Source organism: Canis lupus, chromosome 4, assembly GCF_011100685.1.
Source record: "Canis lupus familiaris isolate Mischka breed German Shepherd chromosome 4, alternate assembly UU_Cfam_GSD_1.0, whole genome shotgun sequence".
Lineage (NCBI taxonomy): Eukaryota > Metazoa > Chordata > Mammalia > Carnivora > Canidae > Canis > Canis lupus.
In genome coordinates this window covers 44,475,220-44,488,564 of record NC_049225.1, presented here as the reverse complement: position 1 = coordinate 44,488,564, position 13,345 = coordinate 44,475,220, and the positions used below count along the sequence as shown (strand labels likewise).

Genomic DNA, 13,345 nt, shown 5'->3' with positions numbered 1-13,345 from the left:
TCTCATTCCAGGCAGTCCTCACTGATTCTCAGCCTTCTTCCTATCAACAGATGCAGGAGAGTCCCAACCAAGACAGGAACTACTAGAGATTTCTTGCTGCCTCCCTTTCTTGCTTTTCTTTCTTTTTTTTTTTTTTTTTTAATAATCCAGGCATATTTAGTCTATACTTTATCACACATGTCATACTTAGACATAGACCATGCTTTGTGGTCCATATAAGGAAACTAAGGCATGAAGAGATTGTGTCAACAATGTCCCATCCTCCTTCCTTTTTAATGGGCATAAACTTGCCAGGAATAGGAACCAACTAACCAGAGGGTAAGATACTCAGCAAAACAAGTTCTGACCCCACCCTACCTGTGCCACTAAAAATAGCACATGCATCCATGTAGCTTTATCGAGGGCACAGTTGAGAGCTGCGCCAACCTGCTTTCCAAGGGGGCTCCCCCTCTTTCGAGCCTTGTGACTTTGGCCACACACTCTGACCAGTCTGCACCTCTTGGGTAAAATGGGCATCAGGATTCTATCTTCCACTTCATCAAATAATTACAATGGTTAAGTAATAAATTCCATATAGAGCACTCGATGTTGTCCCTGGCACCTAACAAGCATGGAATTGGTGGTAGCTGCTGTTATTAGTAACATTTTTGTTGTTGTCATTGTGATGGTTACTGGTTTTTTGAAGACGGCTCTACACCTCCACCACCAGTGTCCCCAGCCTAAAACATTGCAAACAAAGCTGAAATGGCAGGTAGGCTCTGCCTCTTGGACAGACACAGCCCTTCAGGCCCTACCCCCTATGACCTGGTACTCTGTCTCTGGTTTTTGCAGCTGCCTGCCCCGTCCTGTGCAGTGGGAATGGACAATATTCAAAAGGGACGTGCCAGTGCTACAGCGGCTGGAAAGGCGCAGAGTGTGATGTGCCCATGAATCAGTGCATCGATCCTTCCTGCGGGGGCCATGGCTCCTGCATTGATGGGAACTGTGTGTGCTCCGCTGGCTACAAAGGCGAGCACTGTGAGGAAGGTAAGCTCCACAGAGCCAGGCTGGGCAGCAGCAAGGTGGGAGGAGGGGGGAAGTGGCTGCAGGCCCTGACTTCTACTAATGAGCCCAATCCAGGGCTCTGCATTTTGCAAAGGAAACTTCAACATTTTGCACAGAGAAACTTCAAAGGTGCTGGCTTTTGTAGACTTCTAAGGTTATAGATAACACAGGCCTGTGGTGTGGTTCTGGAAGGAATGCTTTGTTTTATTCTTCTTTATGTTAATTAGCTACTTTTCCTCTTTCAATTACTTTCTCCGCCTTTGTCTTTCAGCTCTTTGCCTGTAACTCCTCCTCCTCCCCTTCCTGCTCCTTCTTTTCTTTTTTTCCTTCTTCTCCTTCTCCTATCTTCCTTCCTCTTTTCTTCTGCTTTATTTAAAATCCTCTAATTTGGAATTACTAAAGCTATCCAGAAAACAAAACAAAACCAGAATCCTTTTTTTTTTTTTTTAAAGATTTTTTATTTATTTATTCATGATAGTCACAGAGAGAGAGAGAGAGGCAGAGACACAGGCAGAGGGAGAAGCAGGCTCCATGCACCGGGAGCCCGACGTGGGATTCGATCCCGGGTCTCCAGGATCGCGCCCTGGGCCAAAGGCAGGCGCCAAACCGCTGCGCCACCCAGGGATCCCCAAAACCAGAATCCTTAATCTCCTTGTCTTTCCCATAGCTGGGTTTTTGTTTGGGGGTTTTGTGTTGTTGTTGTTGTTGTTGTTGTTGTTGTTGTTTTGAAACTGTCCCTGGTAATCTAGTACTCATATATTTCTGTATATATTTTAGGAAAACTTAATATCAGTAGAAAGCAGTCAGACTTGAAAGACAATAGGCACCCATGTCATAGGTCACATTATGCTGGTTACCTAAATCACACAGAACTAGAGGAGGATGGGGGTGTAGCACAGGACTGAAATTTGGTGAAATCTAAAGAGCTCAGTATAGCATGCGTTGAAGTGGCCTCTGGCACCCATGAGGAAAAGTTAGGGGTGTAATAAGCTGAATCCAATCTGAAAAAAACATGATCAGCGATGAGACTTGGTGATCCGGAAGGAGCCATGGAAGAAGGAGTGCAGAAAGAGAGAGAGGAAGAGCACCTTTCTGGAGGAGATCAGAAGCTTCAACTAGTCCTAGTCACTCTGGTTAGTGCATTCAGAAGAGTTAAAGGTATCGGACCCAGAAGGCAAGGGAACTCTGCCAACCTGCCTGCCAGTCTTCCTCTTCTATACTTGTGCTTTCAGAGTATGATCTCTGGTTGTCCATCTATTGTTTCTCCGCATAGAAAGTATCAAGCAGAGCTGGTAGGAAAGCCTAAGCCCAGGTGCTGTCCATCCCTGGCCCAATCCCCAACCTTTGAATTGGCTCAGTTATTCTTTACCAGCTGAGCCACTTTCCTCTCCATCTACCTCCCCGGAGAATGTCCCCATGCAACTCCAACAGCCCTATTCCCTTCCACATTCCTAGCAGAAAAGAAAGTGTCAATCTCCCAACAAACTAAGGGAAAAAGTAAATCCCACAGCCTACTCCATTTGAAACAGCTTAAGAGGCCCACCCAGGATGCCCCCCAAAAGACTCTGTTAGGCACCACATGCCCATGTTCTCTCTCAGCTTCTCCCTGCCAAGCTGATAAGAAGGGACCTCAGGTGCTGTGAGGTTCTCAAGTGTGAGTGGATCTGTTCTCCCCTCCCACTAAGTTATGGATCTCCAGGTCTCTATAAAAAATAACCAATCATTACAGCCTTTACCACAAAGTAATGACAGTAACTTATCCTCAGATACACATACAAAAGCTCCACACTGAAATCTCCCATTTCATAGTTTTTAGAACCCTGGCTACAAAGAGTCCACTTCCATGACATTATTCTTCTAAGATTTTCCAATACATCAGCGGTAATGCCCTTAATGGGACCCAGAAGTCTGACCCCCAGATCTTCATTTGCTCAACACTCTATATATTTTTTTCCTCTATTATAAAAGGTAGCCTCCCTCCATCTGCATCATAAAACCAAATTGGGAGTTTGGATGGAGGAAGGACTGATTTAATAACCCTGCTTGAAAGGTTAAAGTTCTTAAAAGATAAATGGATTGCAGAAGGCAAAGCCGCATTTGCTGAAAACATGGGAGAGGCCAATAATATGACAAGAAAGGTTAAAACGACCTTTTGCATACATCATTTGGTGAGAACGAAATGATAGAGCAATGACATTGCCCGTCTTAGAAATTTTTTTCCCTCCAGTAAAGATTGCGCATATCTATATGAGTAGAATTCCAAGTGATTTCTCAACTTTCTTACTCTCCCAACCAGCCTTATTTAAATGTTCTGAATGAATTAACCATCCAACAAAACAAGGAAGCCACGTGGATCGTTATGAAAGGATGAAATCTCCTCTATTGATTTCTACTACCCAAAAAGAATGAACCGAGGTGATTCATATGCTGTTTTCAAAATAGGAAATGGAATCAGAAAGTCTGGATCAGCACTTTTTCTTCCATTTAGCTTTTTTATTTCTGATATTCATCATAGTCATAACGTTCAAACAATTTACCTGAAATGGCCATGGCAACGAAATCGATAGTTGCCATCCTCCATTTTTGCTGCATAAACATTGTTGTATTATTAACAGATTTGCACAAGAAAATGAAAGGATGAATTTGCGAGGTTTCATTCAATGATGTCTGGGGGAGTGGGAAGGTGATGAGTGAGGAATTGACATATTAGTTTAAGTCAGCCATGTTTTCATGTCAGTTTCATGGTTGAGTCATTTTTCAATGACATTTAACTTCATAAATGTAATTCATGGTTCTTCAGGGGTTTATAGTACATATTGTTTGTAAAACTCCTTGACCTCTTTTTTTATCCTTAGGGATAGAAATTGCATTCACAACCCTTTTTTGTCAAACCTACAGAGGGCCCAAGACTAAATGAGTTCTAATGATTTCAGCTGCCAGGGGGCTGGTGTTGTAAAGCACATGGTACTTAGCTGGTAAAGGCCACTGTCCCCCTTTTAAGTATAACACTATTTCTATTTATAAAGCTTCGTAAAATGCCATAGTCCCTCCTGCCTGCTAAAGACTCTAAGGACGTGGCCACAAGACCATCTTATGAAATTGGAACCAAATTTAAAATTCATAGTGAAACTGCTCTTCTTAAAGTCTGGATTTAGTTATGCCATAAGCTGCTGTAATTATATAGCACAAAGGACATATTTACTAGTATAACTGAAAGGGTTAGCTCATATTTCTAGATACAATAAATAATTCTTTTGATGACATTCCACTCCTGGGCTAATAAATCTCAGTGGATTTTCCTCCTTTCTTCATACTATAATTTAAGATAGAGAAGAGAAAGCTAATTTATCTGAAAGAAAAATGACATTTTCTTTTTGCTTTTTTTTCAGGGGGGTATATTACTTTTTATTTCATCTTTTTAAGAAAAAGGTTACGATATACTTTTTGAATTTTTTGAAAGCTTCTAGCTGTTGGCACCTCACCAAATGCTTTAAATAGCTAATTATAGATGGAGGGTAATTTCTGAGACACATAGCACATGAGATATCTTTGTGTCTATTTTGATTTAGCTATATTAGAAAGAGGGACAGAGAAAAAACTAAAGTTTGAGGATTTTTTCCTATTAGAGGAATATGGACAGGATTGATTCTGAATGAATTAGTTCATGCTGCGCAGATCCCAAATTACACAGTGTTTTTCCCAAAAGCAAGAAGTTGGTAGCACCTTTTCTTTCTTGTCAATTCTTTGTGGAAGTTTGTCTCGCTAACATGAATCCTTATAGAGAAGTCTGCCGTTCATTTCTGTATCAACTGTGTATTGAACACTTACTATATTTTGCTAGCTATGCTGAGCATGAGACAGACACCAAAAGCATTGCACAGCCTCTTTGTAAATGTCTTCTGTGTGTTTGAAACTTTCGATTCATTTACCTTCAGATGCATTCCACCATCCTGAGCAAATTTGAAGGTATCAGAAAGGGTTTGTATCATCAGAAGTTATAGTCCCTAAGACAATGAATATAACCTTAAAGTGATTGCAACCAGAGCAAGTAGCATCATCATAAACATCTCTAACTAATAATAAATCACTGAAATTCCCCTTCCTGAGAGTGTATTTTTTATTTCTGCTAAATCAATGGCAGCTTCTGTTTCCCCATGGCTCCAATAGTTTTGAGGTGATTTTCATAAATAATATCTTCCAGAGAAGATTCAAATGGATCAGATCAGAAACATCTCCTTACACTGAAAATACTTATTGTTGCCTCAAGAGAGATGAGCTCTTTGGAAACTTCATGGAATACTGTGATGTCTAGTAAATCCAAATTCCTGAAGTCTGATGTCCCCCAGAATGAAATAGTCTATGGCATGGGTAATCTAAATAATGTCCTACTTAGAGCCAAGGTATCATCAATTTTAAAACCTATCATTATTTTGTATGCCATAAGAAGAAAAAAATTAAGACTAGCTACAAAAAGCTGGGACCCCAAAGGGCTGCCATCTCAGTGTCACAGGAACTATTTAGAGGCCAAAAATCTTGCATGTTTCAATCTTGGCATTGGGCAGAGAGAGAAATCAAAATCTCTGAGGATTGGAACTACAAGATGGTACACATGCACATGAGGGGCTCACTTACAACAACAGTATGGTCCAAGAAACTTCAAGAAAGGAATTTAAAGTGGTCTCAAGCTGCTTATGCCCCCTGATGATGGCAGAAGCAAATGTTTTACTCTAGGCCAAAAGGCCTGATTTCCAGGCTGTTAAAATGAGGAAAATGTGTGTCTTAGTTAAATAAGTTGATGAGATGCCCCCCTATTTTTCTGATCCATAAGAGAATATCTGGGCTGTCTGCAGGACCACCATTCACCATTCAAACCCCACAGTGTGCAGTGCCCTCTTCTCCAGATGTCATTGCATCATTTTTCAGGAACACCTGAGGAAGTTGATCCTCCTCATCAAAACCCGTTTGCCCAAAACTGAGACTGGATGGATGTCTGAGGTGTGGGGTCACATTCCCATACAGAAAGTCCTGTTTCTAAGAACTGGCTTTTGCAGCTTACACCTCTCCTCACCCTGAGTTGATTCTACAGTGAGTCTTCAAGTTACCTACTGGATGCATATCCATTCCGAGCATTAAGATAACCAAACAATCAGACCATGAAACTGCCAAGAATGACAATGACCAAAAATATGACCATTAACTCATCTGACCAACAGTCTGAAGGAGTATCAGTGCTAGGGCCAGAGACTCACCCATTCAGGCCACTCCTGACTATATACAGGAAGGTTACCTCTTTGGGATCGTTTCCACACCGAACTTTACCTCTTCTATCCTGTTCTTTTACTAACTCCTGTGAATAGATGTGTGTTTGGAGAATGAAAACTAATTTTAGACTTAGCCTAAGTGACATTTAATAAGGAAAGTGACTCACTTATGAGTTTCACTGGTTTTCTTTTTAATCCTTTGTTGCCTTCTGAAGGCAAGTATTAGTGAAGTAAGAATAAGCCTTCTTTTCCTCTCTGATAGTGAGGGATAATTCGGTTTGGGGATACATGTAGAGATATCACCAGTATTTATGTCCCAGGCTCAGAAGCTCTGATATGATTTAATTAAGGTACCAATGTTTGTAAGTACAAGGTTCTCAACATTGAAGGACACACCCCTATATCTGGTTCCTCCTAACTCTGCATGAGAAATCTCCTCTTTCTCTTACATTCTCTTCAAGTGTGAGATTTGGTGTTTGGGCAAATTAAAAAAAAAAGTCTTGAATTTTATATGGGTTGTTCTTCAAGAGACCATGTAAGTATTACCTGGGCTGCTCCATTTGCTTGCAAGGGGATAGGAGTTGGTGAATCACCAGTTACCGCAGCAGCAAGCCAGTCTTGTGGCCCATACCCCATGAGTGATCAATATTTTTACTCTTTGTTTTTGTTTTTGTTTTTTTTTCAGTTGATTGCTTGGATCCCACCTGCTCCAGCCATGGGGTCTGTGTAAATGGAGAATGCCTTTGCAGCCCTGGCTGGGGTGGTCTAAACTGTGAGCTGGCAAGGGTCCAGTGCCCAGACCAGTGCAGTGGGCATGGCACTTACGTCCCTGACACAGGCCTCTGCAGCTGTGATCCCAACTGGATGGGTCCCGACTGCTCTGTTGGTAAGCCAAGAGGTTTCCTTCTCGCCTTTCCCAACACTCACGCCCTGTGTTCCTTCCATGAGCCCATATGGATGGGAATCTACTTTTCACACTTAGCTTGGGATAAAGGGACTTAGGCTAATTGCATAGTGCTTTTCTCACTCTCCTCTCCTCAGTCATGGAGTCTGTGATCCTGAGAAACAAACAAACAAACACACAAGACACCGCAGGTTCTTGTGCCTCGTTTGTTCCATCGCGACAAATGGATGAGGGGCCCAGGAGGGATGCTTCCATTTGCATTATAGGTTTTCTTATGTACACTCCCTAAAGGTACCAGAAAACAAAACAGAACAATTCAGTCCCAGACAAACTGAATGGAACGTCCTATAAAACAGAAAAGAGGCTCCCTTGGGGTGCTGTGTGAACATGTTATAAAGCTCTGCAATACTCCGGTGACGGGAAAATAATGAAGTTGCGCTGTACACTTTATTTTCCTAAAATTAAGAGTATGTGTCTTACCTCCCGAGTGACCCTAAAATGGAACGGTTCAACAGTTCAAGCCGGTCCCAACCTACCAGAGAATGGTTCCGTTCACAGTGACAAGTGCCTATCCAAGCGAGCGATCATCATTCCGCCCCCTTCCTCTGGGTAGTGAGACAGCTGTCAGATTGCCATGGCAATCAGGAAGGGAATGTATGTGAAGCTTTGCCTACAATGGGAAAGAAATGAATATTTCATTCCAAAAAGAAAAAAAAGAGTCAGTGAAAATGGGCTATTTTGAGACGTCTTCTCAGCCCACTCTCCTCCGGCTTCAGTGCTCATGCCGGTGGTCCAGGCCAAGGCTCTGCAGAGGATGGGGGAGGAGTAGCCCTAGAGCCAAGGCCCAACCGAGTTGCCGATATGCAGTGACTTTGAGTGAGTCACTGCCCCTCCTGATTGGGTTGTCCCTCCTCTGGCACGATGAGCCATGCCTCCCTCAGCAGTCTGTTGTAAGGATGAATGTCTGGCACGTGCTTGTCCTCGAGTGAGAGGTCTGGAACGCCAGAGAGTGTATATCTGTCTGTCTGTCTCCTTCCAAAGCACAAAAGACTTTGAGCTCCTTTGAGAAAGAGGCTGTGTAAATGCAGCACAGTCGTAGCGGTCATCATTGCCACAATGTACCAATCTGGGTGATGGGTGGATTTGCAATCATCATAGGGATAGATCTGTGGGTTCCCAAGTGGCCTTTGGTCAGTTCAGGCTCTCAACAGGGCAAAAGTCCCAGCTGGCCAGGGAGTCAGGATCCACATACATACATCTTTTCAGATGGCACCTCCTGGGTAGCTTTGCCAAACTGGATGGCCATTGTCTGACCTCCTCCTGGGATGGCCTCGAGCTCTAGAACAGTGGTTCTCACACTCTAGTGCACATCAAAACCACCTGCAGGACTTGTGAAAACAAATTTCTGAGCCCCACTCCCAGAGTTTCTAATTCAGAAGGTCCAAGCAAGGCACAAGAATTTGCATTCCTACCAAGTCCTGGGTGACAGTGATGCTGCTGGTCAAGGGACCCCACTGCGAGAATCACTGCTCTAGAAACCACGTAACAATTAATACCTAGCCCAGTGGAGAGACAGGCCTCCCAAGGGGACACACCTGCTGGACCTTAGGGCCTGCTTCAGAGACCCAGGCCATGGGTGTGGTCTGGCCTCCAGCAGAGGGTTTTGCCAGCTGTGGTGTTGAGCTGTAATCATTGTTTTTCTTCCAGAAGTGTGCTCAGTAGACTGTGGCACTCACGGCGTCTGCATCGGGGGAGCCTGCCGCTGTGAAGAGGGCTGGACAGGCGCAGCTTGTGACCAGCGCGTGTGCCACCCCCGCTGCATTGAGCACGGGACCTGTAAAGATGGCAAATGTGAATGCCGAGAGGGCTGGAATGGTGAACACTGCACCATTGGTAGGCAAACGGCAGGCACCGAAACAGGCACATATTGCTTTATTTTCATAAATCGTAGATCTATAGTGATGGTCGTGCATTGCAACTGGCTGTTCCTTCAGGGGCATGAGTGCTCTACAACATTCCTGCTGCCTCTCCAAATCTTCAGGGGCTAAGGAAGGGGAAAGCAACGTCCTCAACTAGAAAACGCTTTCCTTTCTTTCCAGAATTCTAGATTGGGAGGCAAGAAACAAAATCAGATAAAATCCATTCAAATTACTGATTTGGGGAGGGAGAAATGCACACGCATGGGAAATTGTCAGGACCTAGAGGTTTCAAGCACCCACATGACTGTGGTCTGCAAGTCTCCCCTTTTTGGATAATCTACCAGCTGGCTGGATCACTGGATCCCTGCTTGCTGGCAACAGTTGAACTCACTTCATTTAGACCAGGTTAGATACAGGCAAGACTCCCAAGTTTCCTAGATAGCCAGGTACCACTGGAATAGGTGTGAGCACCCTTGTCCCAAGACAAGGCATCACCCTTGGGCTCCTGACCCTCCCTATCACCACCACCATCGTTCAACATCTCCTCTGGTACCATGTCATTCTCACTTAGCCACTTTTCTACATAAGTTTCTCAAATGAGATTTTTTTTTTAAGGTTATTTTCTTTCTAGAGAAGTAATAGTTTCCAAGTTTCTTCAGTTTTGCTTTTAATTATTTTTTGTCAATATTGTGGTTTGGGGTAGGACAATACTGGATTGAATATATCCAATTATCCCTTTGAGGAGATGGAAGCCAACTGCTCTTTGGTTTTCCAAATGCCTCAGTCAGTTACAAAGTGGTCAACCTGAATATCAATTTACCTCTAGTTATTACTTTCATTGGATTGAGTTCTTTGTCAAGCTGGCTAATCCACTCACTTGCAAGGAAATTCTCAGAGAAGTTTCCAGGCAAACTACTGTCTTGCCCCCCAGTTACCTTTGAATCTGGCCATCAAGTCTGGGGTCTTCCCTTCTATCCTAGCCCAGTCAACAGATTGGCTACCTGGAGGGAGAGACAGGGTTAGGAGCTTGTCCAAGGCTGACTCATGAGGTCAGACTCAATTTCCCATGCTGTTCATTTGAGTGGTAAACAGAGATAAAATGTACTCTGCATTAGATTTACCCCAGTTCCATCTAATTGGGCATCTGAGGGGCAGCGTGCCAATCCAGGCCATGACTGTAGCACTGGGACCCTGCCGGGACAGTCTGTTGGCAGTGAATTGTTTTTGCAATCTCTCAAATGATGCTCCAGATCCTGCTTCCCTGCAGCTGCTTTCATCTTCTGTTCCCTGCAGAGTCTGGGGGATAATTCAGAAAACTCTCAAGGGAGGGATGTGTGTAGCCCAGTTTACAATTCGTACCAATAGCTTCCACTCTTCAGGGGCATTCCTCTTGATGTACTTTTGCATGCCCAGTGTGATTTAAAGACTTTCCCTCAACCCCACAGCTCCATTGGTCCAGTCCTCCCTCCCTCAAAAATAGAGCTCTTGCCAACCAATAACCTGTAGATAGAAAATCCTCCTTGCTTTCAATTCACACCATCTAGCCTCACCTCCCCTTTGCACTCCCTTTCACGTCTGCTTTGGGTTTGCTGCCCCTACAGTGATGGCTGCTGGCTCTCCCCTAGCTGCAACTTATCTTCAATCTGGGAATAGCTCACAATAGTACAACCCAGATGGATTGAAACAGAGTATGGATAGCTATGGCTGATGGGGCCATCGCTGATCTGCTGGCTATTTTTTTATGGCTTACAAGCCAAGAGTAGTCTTTACATAGATAAAGTGTTGAAAAAAGTGAAAAGAGATCTTTGCTGACACATGACAATTAAAGGAAATTCAAATTTCAGTGCCTATTAAACAAAATGTTTTTCGAGGATAGCCACTCCTATTCATTGATATGTTGTCCGCTTATACACTCCGTCTTAGTGCTGAGTCATTGCCACAGAGACCACATGGTCCACAGAGCCATTCATGACCTGGCCCTTTACAGGAACAGTCAGCCAACCCCTGAATGAGAAAGTTGCACAGGTCTTGATAAAGAAAGTCGAGAAAAGAGGCTGGTCAACATTCATTTTGGGAACAGGCCCCTAGCTGTGATCTGAAGGCTGTCAGAGGAAAGCACATGGTCCAGTGTTGGGAATGGAGAGAAAGTAATTGAGTGGAAGTGTCTCTGGCACCTTTGAAGATGAAATGGGATGATGGCACCTCTAGTCTGGGTAGGATATGGTGAGGATATGGCCAGCAAGAGAACACAGGAGATGTTTTGTTCTAGCAGCACTTAGGGTGAGCTGAATCAGGGAAAGATGTCTCTACTACTCGAAGGTCTGGTTCAAGTTTCACACATGCATGTGCTGACATGCATCAGCTCTCGGGAGACATAGAGAATGTGCAAATTCATGTCAGGTAAAGCTACCAAAATGAAGGGAGTGGGACCCAGGGAAGTCTCTTGTTCAGAACTATGATTTCTTATGACTGCATGAGTTTGCGCGATGTAATTTATAAAGATATTTGTCACCAAAGTCTCTTTTTGTGAGAAATTAGGGCTCCCTGATTTCATTTGTCGGATAGGTGCTGTATCCTCATGGTTATGTTCACTGGGACTTGCTCTTAAAAAGCCAAACAATACCTTGGCTGGTGAGATTTGCTATTCAGAATCTCGAGGTGTTTGGACGCACATAATTGCTTCTCTTGCTTTTCAACCTCTGGCCCCTGAGCTGCTATGTGGAGTTTTAGACTTTTATTTTGAGCAGATACTCCTGTCAATTCATTTTAAGTAAATGCCACATTTACAAGCCCGGAATTGGTCCTCCTCAGGGATACTGACAGAAAGAAAGAGAGGCTTTTTGGTCCTTTCTAAGCAAAGCCTCAAACACTGTTTTGAAAATAGAAAACAAATAAGAATGAAATGGCACCCAGTCTGCAAACAATGCATTAGGAGATTTGGGTGAGGCATAGCCTGAGTGGTTAGTGTTGGGGTACTAGAGTTGTCTGCAGCCTATTTTCAAAACATTGTAGTGAGAGGTGGTTTTCTTAGGATCATTGAAACCATCAACTGAACGATTAACATGAGCACTTGGGGATTACATTTATTGTGCTGAAGGAAGCAAGAAGATTGATGCAGGGTTGAGGGGGTGGGGGCAGGAATGAGGATAAAAATACAGACTTCTAAAATCCAAACCAGTAAGATCTATCTATGTTTGGTCAAATGCGTTTCCATAATTTTCAACTGGATTATAATCTTTTTATATTTGGAAATTTAGTATATATTGCTAAAGATTTAAATATCAGGTATAACATTTCAACACTAACTGTTAGAGTTAGCATTTTGGTAGACTGGATTCTACCAAGTAATAATTTTTATATTACATTTTTCTAACAAGTTAAATGTAAGGTATGGCTAAAACCTACAGAATTGCACAGATAAGAACTATGCTTTGAATCCAAATGAGCCACAATTCATGTTTATCTTTGGAATATTTTAGTATTATTTGGAAAGGCTGCAGTTTACTCTTATGAATAAATCAGAAAGCGCGTTGTGTGGCTAGATTAGTTTTATTCTTTAAACATAATCCTAAAATGGATTGTTGTTTCTGTCACCCACCACCCTTTACTAAACTGGGGATTGTACTTTAGAAACCCATCCAGACACTATACCCCCAGGGCATAAAAGGGCTACAGAATAGGTTAAAAATCACTGTAAACTATAGTAAACACAGATAAGTGTCTATTGTAAAGAGGTGGAGTAATTGTTAGTGTGCTCTGCGGAATAGTTGAGCGAGAAGTACGAGGAGAAATAACATTTTGCCAGAGAATGCAAGGAGGGAAACTAAATGCTAATTAGGGGTTGTTGCTATTATCTCCTGAATGTGGGCCGTCCAGACATCGGCTCTGAATAATACAAACAAATGCACCCACGGAATAAATCCACCAATACCAACCCTAGGTGAACTGTTTGATATCTGGGTAGTGAACAATGCCTGTAATGCTTATTACAACTTGTTTATTTTGACTGTGTGGTCCTGACTTCCAGTTGCATTTCAGAATCATGAGGACTCGATTTCTAGGACCGTGTGGGACTGAGTGACCTGCCATGTGCCACAAGTCAGAACAGTTTTCTTTTCCCTCTATTGCACTGGGGCCCTTCTATTTTTCCTCTTTAATTGGTTGGGGAAAGAAATTGGTTCTTGTGATGTTAATAAGGAAAATGAATCTTTACCCAA

At 43.0% G+C, this 13,345-nt stretch overlaps 1 protein-coding gene across 10 annotated transcripts in view; it reads left to right on the top strand.

Moving 5' to 3' along the window:
* TENM2 (teneurin transmembrane protein 2) overlaps nt 1-13,345 on the top strand; it is a 644,816-nt gene that overhangs the window by 500,848 nt on the left and 130,623 nt on the right. For 8 of the 10 annotated variants that reach the window (XM_038534811.1, XM_038534806.1, XM_038534813.1 and 5 more), the window contains 3 exons: nt 832-1,026; nt 6,991-7,191; nt 8,917-9,129. In XM_038534811.1, the coding sequence (XP_038390739.1) occupies nt 832-1,026; nt 6,991-7,191; nt 8,917-9,129 (609 nt within the window). The remainder of the gene's footprint in view (nt 1-831; nt 1,027-6,990; nt 7,192-8,916; nt 9,130-13,345) is intronic. The other 2 variants (XM_038534808.1, XM_038534815.1) reach the window with 2 other exon arrangements.